The sequence below is a fragment of the Oncorhynchus tshawytscha genome, linkage group LG06, assembly GCF_018296145.1.
Source record: "Oncorhynchus tshawytscha isolate Ot180627B linkage group LG06, Otsh_v2.0, whole genome shotgun sequence".
Classification (NCBI taxonomy): domain Eukaryota; kingdom Metazoa; phylum Chordata; class Actinopteri; order Salmoniformes; family Salmonidae; genus Oncorhynchus; species Oncorhynchus tshawytscha.
Window position 1 is genome coordinate 14,974,541 of NC_056434.1, and position 18,469 is coordinate 14,993,009.

At 45.7% G+C, this 18,469-nt stretch overlaps 2 protein-coding genes across 2 annotated transcripts; both read right to left on the reverse strand.

The window, feature by feature from the left end:
- Nucleotides 1-993: 993 nt before the first annotated feature.
- LOC112253309 (vascular cell adhesion protein 1) lies at nt 994-6,856 on the reverse strand. Its single transcript, XM_024425315.2, has 6 exons — nt 6,636-6,856; nt 6,254-6,535; nt 5,764-6,054; nt 4,920-5,177; nt 2,174-2,449; nt 994-1,645 (listed from the first exon to the last, which is right to left on the reverse strand). Exons 1-6 carry the CDS (start codon nt 6,682-6,684, stop codon nt 1,530-1,532), a joined length of 1,272 nt encoding a protein of 423 aa, XP_024281083.1. The 5' UTR covers nt 6,685-6,856; the 3' UTR covers nt 994-1,529.
- Nucleotides 6,857-7,013: 157 nt separating this feature from the next.
- Nucleotides 7,014-8,599, reverse strand: gpr88 (G protein-coupled receptor 88). The gene is given in 4 exon segments (XM_042323694.1): nt 7,014-7,569; nt 7,572-8,013; nt 8,015-8,353; nt 8,355-8,599. Coding segments are annotated over 4 exon segments (1,077 nt in total). The 5' UTR covers nt 8,435-8,599; the 3' UTR covers nt 7,014-7,353.
- Between the last annotated feature and the right edge of the window lie 9,870 nt (nt 8,600-18,469).

Sequence of the window (18,469 nt, forward strand, 5' to 3'; positions counted from 1 at the left end):
CTGGATTACTATTCATATCATGGAAATCTTCTTGCTTCAAAACATTACAAAAATATAACAAGTGTGTGTTTGAGGTGGGGGAGAAGGGCACCGATCATATTTTCAATAGAGATGGTATAGCATTACAGTAAAACCCATACACAACCTATGTTGTAGACTTTCTGGTAAGGTTCAAATCCTTCCATTGAACACAACATTCCATTTATTTCTGTTTGATTGTTAAGAACAACCTGTTATCTTCACAATATACACTGAGTGTTCAAAACATTAGGAATATCTTCCTAATATTGAGTTGTACCCCCTTTTTCCCTCAGAACAGCCTCAATTCTTGCGGGACTGAGTGGCGAGCGGTCAAAGGCACTGCATCTCAGTGCTAGAGGCATCACTAGATGTTCGATCCCGGGCTGTATCACAGCCAGACATTGAATATCCCTTTGAGCATGGTGAAGTTTTTAATCACACTTTGGATGGTGTTAGGTTCTAACTTTTCAGAGTAAATAACTCACGGACACTAGAGAAGCTTAACCAAGTTTAATTCTTCCCAAAGGGTCATTACAGCTGTATTCAGACAAAATAAAATTTCTCACCATCACAATTATATATACCCCACTATAGACACTCCTCCGGCTCTCCAATCCTTACATCTTATGGTTCCACAGGAAGAGAGTAATAGGGTAATAAACCCTTATTACTCCCTTCATGGGATCTGACCTGACCTCAACCCCTCCTTCGCCTAATCCACAGATATCCATCTGCTCCATCAGATATCCATCTGATATCCATCAGAGTTTAATGGCTGTGATAAGAGAAAACTGAGGATGGATCAACAACTCCAAAATACTAACCTAAATGACAGAGGGAAAAGCAGGAAGTCTGTACAGAATAAACATTTTCCAAAACATGCATCCTGTCTGCAAAAAGATGCTAAAGTAAAACTGCAAAACATGTGGTAAAGAAATTAACTTCATGTCCTGAATACATAGCGTTATGTTTGGGGCAAATCCAACACAAAACATCACTAAGTACCACTCTTCCTATTTTCAAGCATTGTGGTAGCTGCATCATGTTATGGGTATGCTTGTAATCAGCAAGGACTAGGGAGTTTTTTGGGTTAAAAAGAAACGAAATAGAGTTAAGCACAAGCAAAACCCTAGAGGAAAACCTGGTTCAGTCTGCATTCCAACAGATACTGGGAGTCAAATTCACCTTTCAGCAGGACAATAACCTAAAAACAAGGCCAAATATACACTGCAGTTGCTTACCAAGACAACATTGAATATTCCTGGGTGCCCTAGTTAGAGTTTGGACTTAAATCGGCTTTAAAAAAAACTATTTAATCTATTTTGAATTCAGGCTGTAACACAACAAAATGTGGAATACATTATTAAGGGGTATGAATACTTTCTGAAAGTACTGTATATTAATCACTGTTAAACTCTGCTGTATGAATTGATAATAAGGCACTCTGGTTGAGACCATCTGAATGGCTCCGGATTAGATCCCACACAGTGAGGTGATTTAAGGTAGCATCACTTCAGCCATTTAGCTAACATGAATCCTGCCACGATGCCTCCTGTGATTCCGCTGACAAGACTGCCAGCCACTGCACCCACCATCTGAGTGAACACCTTAGACTCGGGCTCCGCTGCAGGCACAACAGAGGGACACCACAGTTAAATAACATGGCATTTTAGGGAATGTAGTACAAGTAGTGCAAAAGCCTGTATTACTAAGCCGTTTAAAGATGTGGAACTGGCATTATGAACAGCAGTTAGCTTTGACTGGTTAGTCTCCATGTAGAAACCTCCACATTTCCTTTTTACAAATGACTATCAATCTATAAATCAATTCTCTTTAACCACTTAATTCCTTGATAGCATTTTCTATTTACTTATACCAGGGCTCTCCAACCCTGTTCCTGGAGAGATACCGGCCTCTAGGTTTTCACTCTAATCTAGCGCACCTGATTCTAATAATTAATTGGTTGATAAACTGAACCAGTTAGTTACAACTGAGGTTGGATTGAAAACGGGACAGGAGCTCTCCAAGAAGAAGGTTGGAAAGTCTTGACTTATACATAGACTGGTAATTTTGTGAATCAATATCAATTTATTGATGGAGGAAATCATTACAAGGCAGCAAATATGACAACACACGGGTGGCTATTACGTACCTTGAACAGAGGCGGTATAGAATGCTCTCTCTGTATTCCCACTGTGGTGAATCACTCTACACTCATAGATGCCTTGGTGGTGCTCTTGGAAGTTATCTATGATTAAATGGCTGTTTGTAACCATGGCCTCCTTGGGTAGGGCCATATCTGGGATTCTGGTCCAGATGTACTGTTTGGCTTTGGGGTACATGTCTGACAAGCAGGTAAGGTTCAGCTGAACCCCATAGGAAATGGCCTGCAGTGGGAAGGACTGGATACTTGTGTTTGCTGGTCCGTCTGCAAAGATCAAACAAATGTTGTTAAAAATGCATAGATAATATGAAAGTATATACACTGAACAAAATGTTATATTTCAATTTCAAAGATTTTGCTCAGTTACAGTTCATATAAGGAAATCAGTCAACTGAAATAAATTCATTAGGCCCTTATCTATGGATTTCACATGACTGGGAATACAGTTGTGCATCTGTTGGTCACAAATACCTTAAAAAAAAGGTAGGGACGTGGATAAGAAAACCAGACAGTATCTGTGTGACCACCATTTGCCTCATGCAGCGTGACACATCTTGTTTGCATATAGTTGATCAGGCTGTTGATTGTGGCTTGTTGTCCCACTCCTCTTCAATGGTTGTGCAAAGTTGCAGGATATTGGTGGGAACAGGAACACGCTGTCGTACACGCCAATCCAGAGCATTCCAAACATGCTCAATGGGTGACATGTCTGGTGAGTATGCAGACCATGAAAGAATTGGGACATTTTCATCTTCCAGGAATTGTGTACAGATCCTTGCAACATGGGGCCGTGCATTATCATGCTGAAACATGAGGTGATGGCGGCGGATGAATGGTACGACAATGGGCTTCAGGATCTTGTCACATTATCTCTGTGCATTCAAATTGCCATCGACAAAATGCAATTGTGTTCGTTGTCCGTAGCTTATGCTTTCCCATACCATAACCCCACTGCCACCATGGGGCACTCTGTTCACAACGTTGACATAAGCAAACCGCTCACCCACATGTCTGCCATCTACCCGATACAGTAGAAACCGGGATTAATCCGTAAAGAGCACAAATCTCCAGCATGCCAGTGGCCATCGAAGGTGAGCATTTGCCCACTGAAGTCGGTTACGGCGCCGAACTGCAGTCAGGTCAAGACCCTGGTGAAGACGACAAGCACGCAGATGAGCTTCCCTGATATGGTTTCTGACAGTTTGCACAGAAATTCTTTGGTTGTGCAAACCCACAGTTTCATCAGCTGTCCGGGTGGCTCATCTCAGACCATCTCTCAGGTAAAGAAGACGGATATGGAGGTCCTGGGCTGGCGTGGTTACACGTGGTCTGCGGTTGTGAGGCTGGTTGGACATACTGCCAAATTACCTAAAACTATATTGGAGGTGGCTTGTGGTATAGAAATTAACATTAAATTCTCTGGAAACAGCTCTGATGGACATTCCCGCAGTCTGTGTTGCCGATTGCACGCTCCCTTAAAACTTGAGACATCTGTGGCATTGTGTTGTGTGACAAAAGTGTACATTTGAGTGGCCTTTTATTGTCTCCAGCACAAGGTGCACCTGTGTAATGATCATGCTGTTTAATCAGATTCTTGATATACCACATCTGTCAGGTTGATGAATTATCTTGGCAAATGAGAAATGTTCACTAATAGGAATGTAAACAAATTTGTGTACGAAAATTTGAGAGAAATAAGCTTTTTGTGCTTATGGAAAATTTCAAGGATATTTTTTTTCAGCTCATGAAACATGGGACCAACACTTTACATGTTGTGTTTACATTTTTGTTGAGTACAGATGTCAAAATGCTGTCATTTGTAAATGCAAATAGTACAATTATGAATCAAACGATGATGCGGACACGGTCAACCACTCACCACTGCGACCTGTATGCTCTAGACAGCTGGCCCTCACTGCATATTCATCGCCAGACCCACTGGCTCCAGATCATCTATAAGTCTATGCTAGGTAAAGCTCCGCCTTATCTCAGCTCACTGGTGACGATAACAACACCCACCTGTAGCACTCGCTCCAGAAGGTATATCTCACTGGTCATCCCCAAAGCCAACACCTCTTTGGCCGCCTTTCCTTCCAGTTCTCTGCTGTCAATGACTGGAACGAATTGCAAAAACCGCTGAAGCTGGAGACTTATATTTCCCTCACTAACTTTAAACATCAGCTATCTGAACAGCTAACCGATCGCTGCAGCTGTACATAGCCCATCTGTAAATAGCCCACCCAATCTACCTACCTCATCCCCATATTGTTTTTATTTACTTTTCTGCTCTTTTACACACCAGTATTTCTACTTGCACATCACGTTCTGCACATCTATCACTCCAGTGTTAATTTGCTAAATTGTAATTACTTCCCTACTATGGCCTATTTATTGCCTTACCTCCTGACGCCATTTGCACACACTGTATATAGACTTTATTTTATTTATATTGTGTTATTGACTGTACGCTTGTTTATTCCATGTGTAACTCTGTTTTGTTGTCTGTGTCATACTGCTTTGCTTTGCTTTATTTTGGCCAGGTCGCAGTTGTAAATGAGAACTTGTTCTCAACTGGCCTACCTGGTTAAATAAAGGTGAAAAAAAGACATTGTCATAACAATTAGCGTGGGCATATTATTACAGTTCCAGTACCATCAGATAAGGTATCTTAAGCTTAGCAATGTGGAACCCCTGCTTGTTGGCCTCTGGCTAAAGTAGTTAGTAGAACACTTACATTGCACCTCCAGTTTCATCTCTTCCTTTGCCTCGGACACCACGTTCTTGGCCACACACTGGTAAACCCCTTGGTTGCTGCGGTGTAGCCGGCCCGTGACATTTCCTTGTTTGTGTCGATGCAGATTCTTAGGCCACAGCTCCCCTTTTCTCTCCCACTCAATAGTAGGGGTGGGGTTGCCGTCACTTCTACAGCTCATCACCACTTCCTCCTCTTCCATCCCAGATGAGGAAGCACTGATGTTGATCTTAGGTGCATCTGGAACACAACAACACGTTACTATGAGATATCTGAGGACATATCATATTATCATATTGCTTCAGGATCTATCTGATCCTGTCTGATCTACATGAGTGCCCAGGGAGTGGCGCCTTGAGGGCGATTAGTAATTCAGCATAAGTCAAACAGTTCAATAGCTCAAGGATTAAGTGTACTGTACTGCCATCAAGGTTGGAAGGAGACATCTTTGAACACAGTGAATCATTTCGGTAACACTCTACCGAGAGCATCCAGGTACAATGGTTTCTAACCTGTTAAAAGCATGTAGGAGCCTTTATAATGTCTTATAACAAGTCGTATTTGCTATGTTTCTCTATGTGTAACATTTTCTGACATCCCAAACTGGCTGGTATTTTAGTCCAGATCATTAGGATTATAAGACATTATAAAGGGGTTCAAACATACTCATGACAAGTCTTACACTGCATAGCTGCATCATAATGCATTATACATGGATGCTTTCAGTAACGTGTTAGCATTATTTATTCACAAACTAACTAGGGACTATCACTAAGACACCGTATACCCATTCTGAAGTGAATCGGAATTGTAATAAGGTACTCACAGTGTATGTCGAGACAGTAAGAAACCTGTTTTGAGTTATTTCTCATGTCTGCTTTCACTTCACAGGTCAGACTCTTCCCAGTATAGTCCCTCAGGGCAGTAAGAGTCAGTGTGTCTGACACGTTAGCTGCATCCAAAGTCTGCTGAGTTTCATCTTTAAGAAGTTCACTTCCTAGATACCAGCTTATGTGGACACTGTCAACGTGGTCAAATGCATCAACACTGCATGTTACATCACAAGCCACATTTTCCGTCAAAATACTTGGCATCACCAACACAGGTTGACTAAAAGCTGTCAAATCAGAGAGAAGTTGATGGAGAGTGATTTTGCTCTTTCACACAATGGCAAAACAAGTTATTTAGGCCTTGGCTAAAGTAGACTAGCATTATAATTTACAGTGTAAATATGTCAAACTATTCAAGACATTACTCAAGGCATTGACAGTAGTTTTTGAGGTTATGTCATCACATGCTACAATTATTCTACTTACCATAGACAGTCATCTTGACAGATTTTAGTTTTTTCTCTGAACTGCCATCGCACTTTGCATCACAGGTATATCGACCCGCATCCTCAATCTTCACGTTGGAAAATTTGAGAGTGCTGTTTTTGGTTCGCATACGATCAGAGTCAGTAGTAGCTCTTGTCCAGCTGAACTGTGGTGTCTTACAACTACCAACGCAAGCACAGGTGAACTGGAAGGCTGAACCTGCTAGCACAAATACCTCATTCCCAGGAGGTGATATGGCGACTTCTTCTATCTGACTACAGACTACAAAAGAACAATACATACATTAATTCAATACATAAAATATCCAAAGCATAAATGGAATTAATAATATGAATTTATTGATCAGAGAAAATATGTTTACCTGTGACATGGAAGAAGGCACACAGTTGAAGAAGTTGCATCTTTTTCATATCCAGTTAGAATATTGAGCTTGAATGTAAAGTTTTGCTGCAGAGCTTGGCCACTCGATGTGCAAGGTATCCTCCCTTTACTTTAAAAAGACTGGGCATTCCATGATTCTGATGCCCAAAAGGGCTAAGCTAGATCTTTTCCTGTTATTATGGGCTCCTTAAGTCATTTCCAAATGGAAATAATGATGGTAACAGGAAACCGTGTGTGTGTGTGTGTGTGTGTGTGTGTGTGTGTGTGTGTGTGTGTGTGTGTGAAAGTGAAAGTGAAAGTGATGATAAAGAAGCCCCTAGTCTCCTGTAATGGCCAGATGTGACACAAAGTTTTGCACTTAAAAATGTTGCTTTATTAAAATGAACACAAACTGATTTACAATTAGCATATAACACTATTACAACCATGGTCCATAAAACAGTATATTGAAAAATACATGAAACTAGACAAACTAGTGTTATACACAATGTTTTTACAAATATTTTACTAATTTGTTGAGTGTGCTTCCAGTTGACAGTGTATTCCATAATGGACCTACAGAATAACGCTGTAACAGCATTACTAACATTTTCCAATTGAGAGTAACATTATAGTGTAATTTTTTTATTGCGTTGTCAGGTAGGCTTTCTAAAACACTGTAGCAGCTGTATCCTTACAATAACCAATGTCATAGCAGTTCAGATTATGTTCAATTCATCTCGGCCAAAAATGTGACTATTTTGTCTTGGGAGAAGCTGAGATATTGTATTCATGGTAATGGGCTCAACTCCAACTGCAGACCCTCTCCAAAATTCTCCCTTGAGCACGGATCTGAAATATTTTCTAAACTCCTCGTTCTTCCACGTGTAGAGAAATTGGTTTGTAACAAAGATAGTGCAGAAAATAATCCATCGAACATGTCCCAAGTGCCAATGGAACCGTGGTAAAAAAAAAAACGTGCTGTTAATAACACCCGGAAATGGGGCTCTGTAGTGAGGATGATTATGAAACACACTGCCAACACGTAGAACCCCCAACGTTTATCCTTTCTGGGGAGCGAATAGGGAAGGTTATTCACGATAGGAAAATGTAATATGTTGACCCTCTTCACACTCATCTGCACCCTTCGAAATATTTTGAAATAACAATTCAAAACAACCATTGTCTGACCAATAATAGTCAACACCAGGGTACCAGCTTCAAATGGGTCAGAGAGAATGGGCTTCCCTCCTTTGAGCAATGATGCTGCGGAAGCAGAGAGATATGAGCATCCTTCCTGTGGGTACCGCGAAGACGTGATCCAGGGTAGAAGAAATCCCAGCGCCGAATGCCAAGACGCAATTAGCATCCATTATGTGTCTTTTTTGGTAGATGGACAGATACGTCGCTGGTGATTTGGTAATCAACACGTATCGATTGACCGCTATGAGGGAATGGGAGAAAATAGAAGTGATGCCGAGGAATAGGACCGCATCTTTGAAGGCTTGGTACCCAGCCGGAAAAGGACTACCAGAAGAAATCTCCACTGCCTCGTGCGGCATCCAAATCGCGCACACCAACAGTTCGGTTATTCAGCCGTTCACAATGAACGCATTACTAGCCGTTCGAAGTTTCTTAAATGTCTTGACCAGGTAGACAACCAAAAGGTTTAAAATTGTCCCAGACAAGCACATGAGAGAATAGACTGCCGCAAGTTGATTTTGCATTGTGTCCCACATCGCAGTCTATCAGTTGCGCCGATTCGTTTGGCATGTTTGAAGAATAAAAAAGGTTTTTCATACGAAAGGATGAAAAAGGAGTCCTTATGCAATATTGTTTATGCCAATCTCCTATTCAGTGGATATGTTCCCCATGTTAATGCGGCAGTGATACAGTTGCATGGGGGGGTAATAGACTATGCGCGCAGCGCGCCTGTGGTGATGCTACAGAGTGCAGACACTAGCTCAACAAAGACCTATAAGAAGAAGAATGGAGCAGCACGCAGGTTCATGTTAACACTTAGCCTACACATCTAGCCTATTGCACCCAGCGTCTTCATTAATATTGAATGATTTCCAGATACTGAAATAACTAGAAGCGCAAATAGGCAGGGACTGATTAATGCAGGCAGGGTAAACAAGGGAAGGCCCTGGGCCCAGGCCAAAAGAGGGCCCAATAGGCAAAAAATATTTTTTTAAATATATATATACAGTATATATTATATATACAGTATACAGTTGAAGTTGGAAGTTTACATACACCATAGCTAAATACATTTCAAATCAGTTTTTCACACTTTAGTCCTAGGAAAAATGATGTCTTAGGTCAGTTAGGATCACCACTTTATTTCAAGAATGTCAGAATAATAATAGAGAGAATTATTTATTTCGGCTTATATTTCATTCATCACATTCCCAGTGGGTCAGAAGATTACATACACTCAATTAGTATTTGGTAGCATTGCCTTTAAATTGTTTAACTTGGGTCAAACATTTTGTGTAGCATTCCACAAGCTTCCCACAATAGGTTGGGTGAATTTTGGCCCATTCCTCCTGACAGAGCTGGTGTAACTGAGTCAGGTTTGTAGGCCTCCTTGCTCGCACACGCCTTTTCAGTTCTGCCCACAAATGTTATATAGGATTGAGGTTGGGTCATTGTGATGGCCACTCCAATACCTTGACTTTGTTGTCCTTAAGCCATTTTGCCACAACTTTGGAAGTATGCCAGGGGTCATTGTCCATTTGGAAGACCCATTTGCAACCACGCTTTAACTTCCTGACTGATGTCTTAAGATGTTGTTTCAATATATCCACATAATTTTCCTCCCTCATGATGCTATCCATTTTGTGAAGTGCACCAGTCCTTCTTGCAGCAAAGCACCCCCACAACATGATGCTGCCACCCCCGTGCTTTACGGTTGGGATGGTGTTCTTCGGCTTGCAAGCCTCCCCCTTTTTCCTCCAAACATAACGATGGTCATTATGGCCAAAGAGTTCTCTATTTGTTTCATCAGACCAGAGGACATCACTCCCAAAAGTACGATCTTTGTCCCCATGTTCAGTTGCATACCGTAGTCTGGCTTTTTTTATGGCTGTTTTGGAGCAGTGGCATCTTCCTTGCTGAGCCGCCTATATCAGGTTATGTCGATATAGGACTCGTTTTACTGTGGATATAGATACTTTTGTACCTGTTTCCTCCAGCATCTTCACGGGTCCTTTGCTGCTGTTCTGGGATTGATTTGTACTTTTCGCACCAAAGTATGTTCACCTCTAAGAGACAGAACACGTCTCCTTGTTGAGCTGTATTTTTTTATTTTTTATTTATCTTTATTTAACTAGGCAAGTCAGTTACGAACAAATTCTTATTTTAAATTATGGCCTAGGAACAGTTTGTTAACTTCCTTGTTAAGGGGAAGAATTACATATTTTTACCTTGTCAGCTCGGGGATTCAATCTTGCAACCTTTCGGTTACTTGTCCAACGCTCTGACCACTAGGCTACCTGCCGCCCCAATAGTATGACGGCTGTGTGGCAGACCATGTTGTGGCAGACCAGGGGGTTGGGTCAAGACGTTTACACAGATCAGACACAGACAGAGTATGATTAGGGTGTTTATTAAATAATAAATCAAAAGAAAAGGATAGATCTCCCCCATGAGACCCTCTCCGGGACACCGTCTTCTGGGCTCCGGGTCTTGCTGTATCCTGTCGGGCACACAATCTCAAATTCCCTCATCTTTGCTCGGGCACCGTCTCCAACTACACGGATGTCATCTTACTTCCCCCAGTCCTCTCCTGTGTGCTGCCCTTTTGGCAGCTTTATGGGGCATGTACAGCTGGTGAGCAATCAGACATTGATTACTCACCAACTCCCCAATCACCCCCAATTAGTCCAAGGCGGAGAGCCCGTCGAGACCTGGCACGTCCAGCAGATGGAGCCATCGCCTTGTGATGTACACTACGTCTGTCACCAGGCCTCGACGAGTCTCCCCCTGGTAGCTGACCTGCTGTACGCAACTCCACCCCCCCCCCAGCTCTGTCGGGAAGGGGACTGTCATCAGTGCGACGTACGTCTCCCTTCTCGATAGGGCATCCGCGTTTCCATGCTTCGCCCCCGACCTGTACACAACAGAAAAAGACAAGCGTTGAAGGGACAAGAACCACCTGGTGACCTGATCGTTTGTGTCCTTTCCCCTGGTCATCCAGACCAGGGGAACATGGTCCGTGACCAGGGTGAAGTGGGTACCTACCAGGTAATACTTGAGAGTGTCTAGTGCCCACTTCACCGCTAGACACTCTTTCTCAACAATAGAGTACTTCTTCTCTCTAGGAATCAGCTTTCTGCTGATGTACATGATGGGGTGCTTCTCCCCATCGTGTATCTGGGACAGAACGGCGCCTAGTCCCGTATCACACGCATCCGTCTGGACCACCATCGGAACCTAGAAATCGGGCATTACGAGAATCGGATGGGAGCACAGCGCTTCCTTCAGATGGCTGAACGCCGCTTCTGTCTCGTTCGTCCATTTCACTGTTTTCAGGGGGCGGGCCCTGGTTAGATCAGTGAGGGGGGAAGCTATAGCCGCAAAGTTGGGGATAAATCTGCTATAGTATCTTGCCAGTCCCAGGAAGGACTTGACCTGTGTCTTGGTGCGTGGAACGGGCCAGTCACGCATCGCGTGAACCTTCCTCTCCTGGGGATTGACGTTCCCCTGTCCGATCAAATACCCCAGGTACTCCACCTCCTCGAAACCTAGTTTGCAATTCTTGAGGTTCGCTGTCAACCCGGCACCGCCTGGAGGCGCGTCAAGTGCTTTTCCCAGCCCTGGCTGTGGATGATGATGTCATCCAAATAGGCTGCTGCGTACTGCTGATGGGGTCAAAGTACTTTGTTCATCAGCCGTTGGAATGTGGGTGGGGCTCCGTGGAGACCGAACGGGAGTACCCGGTACTAATACAACCCGTCTGGTGTCAAAAACGCTGTCTTCTCCCGGGAGGAGGCTGCCAACGATACCTGCCAATATCCTTTGGTCAGGTCAAGGGTGCTGATGTACTGGGCCTTTTCTAATCGGTCGATGAGCTCGTCCACCCTCGGCATGGGATATGCGTCGAACAAGCTGATGTCATTCACCCCCTGGAAATCGTTACAGAAGCGGAGGCTACCGTCCGGTTTGGGCACCAACACGATGGGGCTGCACCATGCACTGTGGGACTCTTCAACGACGCCTATCCTCAGCATAGCCTCCACTTCCTGTTTCACGGCCTTTCTTCGGACCTCCGGAATCCCATATGGCCTCTTTCTTACCATTTCGCCGGGCCCTGTACGGATGTGGCGTTCAATGCAGGTCATGTGGCCCGGCTTCTCGGAGAACACCGCCGTGTTCCGATCGACAAGCTCCCTGAGCTCTTGCTTCTGGGCCAGGTCGAGGTCCTCATTGCTCGGAACCACCACTGGTCCCGTTGGCGTCCTGGGTTCCGAGCACAACACGGCCAAGGCTGTTCTCTCGTGCTACTTCTTCAACAGGTTCACGTAGTAAATCTGTTGATGTTTCCGTCTCTCCAGTTGCCGTAGACGGTAATTGACAGGTCCCATCTTCTAGACCACCTCGTATGGTCCGTGCCATGTTGCCAGGAACTTTCTTTCGGCTGTGGGGATTAAGACAAGCACCCTGTCTCCCACCTGGAATTCTTGGGGGCTGGGCTCCCCGATTGTAGACCTGGGCATGGGCGCGTTGGGCCTTCTCCATATGTTCCCTCATGACGGGCCATATGGCTGTCATCCGCTCCCTCTTCGTCTCCACGTGCTCTACCACGCTGCATAATGGGGTCGGTTGGGCTTCCCACACCTCCTTTGCGAGGTCCAGTAGGCCGCGTGGCCTCCTCCCGTAGAGGAGTTCGAACGGGAAAAACGCAGTGGAGGAGTCGGGTACTTCTCAGATTGAGAACATTAGGTGGGATAGTAGCTGGTCCCAGTTCTTCCCGTCCTGCTCGATGACCTTCCACAGCATCTGTTTGAGCGTTTTATTAAAGCGCTCGATGAGCCCATCCGTCTGCGGGTGAAAAAAGTCCAGATCTGCTTGATCTGCAGGGGGGGATAAAACTCTTTCATGAGGCTGGACATAAACTTCGTACCTTGGTCTGTCAAGGTCTCGTTCGGGATGCCCACCCGGCTAAAGAGGTGGAACAGCTCCCGGGCGATTCCCTTGGATACCGCTGCCCGTAGTGGAATGGCCTCGGGATACCGGGTGGCATAATCTACTATCACCCGGATGTACCGATGTCCTCGTGCTGGTTTAACCAGGGGTCCCACTATGTCCATGGCGATGCGTTCAAAGGGCACCCCGATGATCGGTAGGGGGACCAATGGGCTTCGGAAGTGGGCTTTCGGGGCTGTGAGATGACACTCCGGGCAGCTGTAACAGTAGACGTCCACGGCCCTCCTCATCCCGGGAGGCGATCCGTTCCTGGGTCTTCTCCATTCCCAGGTGCACCCCCAATATGTGGGTGTGGGCCAGCTGAAGAATGGTTCCCACGTACAGTCGGGGCAGTAATAATACCTCTCGAAGTTCCCCCTGTTGGCGTGACACCTTATACAAAAGGTTATTCTTGATTTGGAAATGGTGGTATCGCCAGTCACTCACTCCCGGAAGTAGCTGTTCATCCACCGCTATCATTTGCGCTGCGGCGGATTTCAAGTTCGGATCCTCCCACTGGGCCATCCCGAATTGTCCCCTCAGTTGGCCCCCAGCGGAGGTCTCGACTGGACCCTCGAAATCGAGGAGGGGGAGGATGGGCTCCTCTTCCAGAGGTTCCCCAGGGGGTTCGGGTTCCGGTGCCCCCTCCGACTCCGGAGCCGTAGACCCATGCTGGTTAACCGGTTGCTTCCGGGCCACACAGGCTATTGGTCGTCCCCGCTCTCTTCCTCGGCCGGCTCGTACCTTCTTCCTCAACTCGTGTCCCCATAGGGCTGCGAACAGAGGACAATCCTGTCCCAATAGGAGAGGTACCGGCAGTTCTGGCACTGCACCCACTGTAATCTGACTTCCGGCGCCGACAGAGATGGCCGCCTCGCTTCTCGTTCCTAGGAAACTATGTAGTGTTTTTTTTTTTTACGTGTTATTTCTTACATTAGTACCCCAGGTCATCTTAGGTTTCATTACATACAGTTGAGAAGAACTACTGAATATAAGATCAGCGTCAACTCACCATCAGTACGACCAAGAATATGTTTTTCGCGACGCGGATCCTGTGTTCTGCTTTTCAACTGGGACAACGGAATGGATCCTATGCGGCGACCCAAAAAAAAACGACTCCGAAAAAGAGGGAAACGAGGCGGTCTTCTGGTCAGACTCCGGAGACGGGCACATCGTGCACCACTCCCTAGCATTCTTCTCGCCAATGTCCAGTCTCTTGACAACAAGGTTGATGAAATCCGAGCAAGGGTAGCATTCCAGAGGGACATCAGAGACTGTAACGTTCTTTGCTTCACGGAAACATGGCTCACTGGAGAGACGCTATCCGAGGCGGTGCAGCCAGCGGGTTTCTCCACGCATCGCGCCGACAGAAACAAACATCTTTCTGGTAAGAAGAGGGGCGGGGGCGTATGCCTTATGGCTAACGAGACATGGTGTGATGAAAGAAACATACAGGAACTCAAATCCTTCTGTTCACCTGATTTAGAATTCCTCACAATCAAATGTAGACCGCATTATCTACCAAGAGAATTCTCTTTGATTATAATCACAGCCGTATATATCCCCCCCAAGCAGACACATCGATGGTTCTGAACGAACTTTATTTAACTCTTTGCAAACTGGAAACCATTTATCCGGAGGCTGCATTCATTGTAGCTGGGGATTTTAACAAGGCTAATCTGAAAACAAGACTCCCTAAATTTTATCAGCATATCGATTGCGCAACCAGGGGTGGAAAAACCTTGGATCATTGTTACTCTAAATTCCGCGACGCATATAAGGCCCTGCCCCGCCCTCCTTTCGGAAAAGCTGACCACGACTCCATTTTGTTGATCCCTGCCTACAGACAGAAACTAAAACAAGAGGCTCCCACGCTGAGGTCTGTCCAACGCTGGTCCGACCAAGCTGACTCCACACTCTAAGACTGTTTCCATCACGTGGACTGGGATATGTTTCGTATTGCGTCAGATAACAATATTGACGAATACGCTGATTCGGTGTGCGAGTTCATTAGAACGTGCGTTGAAGATGTCATTCCCATAGCAACGATTAAAACATTCCCTAACCAGAAACCGTGGATTGATGGCAACATTCGCGTGAAACTGAAAGCGCGAACCACTGCTTTTAATCAGGGCAAGGTGACTGGTAACATGACCGAACACAAACAGTGCAGCTATTCCCTCCGCAAGGCTATCAAACAAGCTAAGCGTCAGTACAGGGACAAAGTAGAATCTCAATTCAACGGCTCAGACACAAGAGGCATGTGGCAGGGTCTACAGTCAATCACGGACTACAAGAAGAAATCCAGCCCAGTCACGGACCAGGATGTCTTGCTCCCAGGCAGACTAAATAACTTTTTTGCCCGCTTTGAGGACAATACAGTGCCACTGACACGGCCTGCAACGAAAACATGCGGACTCTCCTTCACTGCAGCCGAGGTGAGTAAGACATTTAAACGTGTTAACCCTCGCAAGGCTGCAGGCCCAGACGGCATCCCCAGCCGCGCCCTCAGAGCATGCGCAGACCAGCTGGCCGGTGTGTTTACGGACATATTCAATCAATCCCTATACCAGTCTGCTGTTCCCACATGCTTCAAGAGGGCCACCATTGTTCCTGTTCCCAAGAAAGCTAAGGTAACTGAGCTAAACGACTACCGCCCCGTAGCACTCACTTCCGTCATCATGAGGTGCTTTGAGAGACTAGTCAAGGACCATATCACCTCCACCCTACCTGACACCCTAGACCCACTCCAATTTGCTTACCGCCCAAATAGGTCCACAGACGATGCAATCTCAACCACACTGCAAACTGCCCTAACCCATCTGGACAAGAGGAATACCTATGTGAGAATGCTGTTCATCGACTACAGCTCGGCATTCAACACCATAGTACCCTCCAAGCTCGTCATCAAGCTCGAGACCCTGGGTCTCGACCCCGCCCTGTGCAACTGGGTCCTGGACTTCCTTTCGAGACGGCCTACAGGGAGGAGGTGAGGGCCCTCGGAGTGTGGTGTCAGGAAAATAACCTCACACTCAACGTCAACAAAACTAAGGAGATGATTGTGGACTTCAGGAAACAGCAGAGGGAACACCCCCCTATCCACATCGATGGAACAGTAGTGGAGAGGGTAGCAAGTTTTAAGTTCCTCGGCATACACATCACAGACAAACTGAATTGGTCCACTCACACAGACAGCATCGTGAAGAAGGCGCAGCAGCGCCTCTTCAACCTCAGGAGGCTGAAGAAATTCGGCTTGTCACCAAAAGCACTCACAAACTTCTACAGATGCCGATCGAGAGCATCCTGGCGGGCTGTATCACCGCCTGGTACGGCAACTGCTCCGCCCACAACCGTAAGGCTCTCCAGAGGGTAGTGAGGTCTGCACAACGCATCACCGGGGGCAAACTACCTGCCCTCCAGGACACCTACACCACCCGATGTTACAGGAAGGCCATAAAGATCATCAAGGACATCAACCACCCGAGCCACTGCCTGTTCACCCCGCTATCATCCAGAAGGCGAGGTCAGTACAGGTGCATCAAAGCTGGGACCGAGAGACTGAAAAACAGCTTCTATCTCAAGGCCATCAGACTGTTAAACAGCCACCACTAACATTGAGTGGCTGCTGCCAACACACTGACACTGACACTGACTCAACTCCAGCCACTTTAATAATGGGAATTGATGGGAAATTATGTAAATATATCACTAGCCACTTTAAACAATGCTACCTTATATAATGTTACTTACCCTACATTATTCATCTCATATGCATACGTATATACTGTACTCTATATCATAGACTGCATCCTTATGTAATACATGTATCACTAGCCACTTTAACTATGCCACTTTGTTTACATACTCATCTCATATGCATATACTGTACTCGATACCATCTACTGTATCTTGCCTATGCTGCTCTGTACCATCACTCATTCATATATCCTTATGTACATATTCTTTATCCCCTTACACTGTGTATAAGACAGTAGTTTTGGAATTGTTAGTTAGATTACTTGTTGGTTATTGCTTGTTGGAACTAGAAGCACAAGCATTTCGCTACACTCGCATTAACATCTGCTAACCATGTGTATGTGACAAATAAAATTTGATTTGATTTTGATTTGAATCTGGCGGCTCCCTCCCTCTCTTTGTGGGCTATACTCGGCCTTGTCTCAGAATGGTACGTTGGTGGTTGAAGATATCCCTCTAGTGGTGTGGGGGCTGTGCTTTGGCAAAGTGGGTGGGGTTATATCCTTCCTGTTTGGCCCTGTCCGGGGGTGTCATCGGATGGGGCCACAGTGTCTCCTGAACCCTCCTGTCTCAGCCTCCAGTATTTATGCTGCAGTAGTTTATATGTCGGGGGGCTAGGGTCAGTTTGTTATATCTGGAGTACTTCTCCGGTCTTATCCGGTGTCCTGTGTGAATTTAAGTATGCTCTCTCTAATTCTCTCTTTCTCTCGGAGGACTTGAGCCCTAGGACCATGCCTCAGGACTACCTGGCATGATGTCTCCTTGCTGTCCCCAGTCCACCTGGCCGTGCTGCTGCTCCAGTTTCAACTGTTCTGCCTGCGGCTATGGAATCCTGACCTGTTCACCGGATGTGCTACCTGTCCCAGACCTGCTGTTTTCAACTCTCTAGAGACAGCAGGAGTGGGAGAGATACTCTTAATGATCGGCTATGAAAAGCCAACTGACATTTATTCCTGAGGTGCTGACTTGCTGCACCCTCGACAACTACTGTGATTATTATTATTTGACCATGCTGGTCATTTATGAACATTTGAATATCCTGGCCATGTTCTGTTATAATCTCCACCCGGCACAGCCAGAAGAGGACTGGCCACCCCTCATAGCCTGGTGTCTCTCTAGGTTTCTTCCTAGGTTTTGGCCTTTCTAGGGAGTTTTTCCTAGCCACCGTGCTTCTACACCTGTATTTCTTGCTGTTTTTCTGTACAGCACTTTGAGATATTAGCTGATGTACGAAGGGCTATATAAATAAATTTGATTTGACAAGTCGCGGTTTTGTCTCACCAGGGGTGATGGTCGCATTTGTGTTTATCATCGAAGGAATGAGCGTTACACCGAGGCCTGGAGGTGGAGGGTCCGTCATGGTCTGGGGCGGTGTGTCGGCCTGAGCTTGTTGTCATTGCAGGCAATCTCAACACTGTCCTCCCTCATGTGGTACCCTTCCTGCAGGCCCATCCTGACATGACATTCCATGATGACAATTACACCAACCATACTGCTTGTTCTGTGTGTGATTTCCTGCAAGACAGGAATGTCAGTGTTCTGCCATGGCCAGCAAAGATCCCAGATCTCAATCCCATTGAGCATGTCTGGGACCTGTTGGATCGGAGGGTGAGGGCTAGGGCCATTCCCACCAGACATGTCCGGGAACTTGCAGAGTGGGGTAACATCTCACAGCAAGAACTGGTGCAGTCCATGAGGAGATGCACTGCAGGACTTAATGCAGCTGGTAGCCACACCAGATACTGACTGTTACTTTTGACCCCCACCTTTGTTCAGGAACACATTAATCCATTTATGTTAGTCACATGTCTGTGGAACTTGTTCAGTTTATGTTTCAATTGTTGAATCTTATGTTCATACAAATATTTACACATGTTAAGTTTGTTG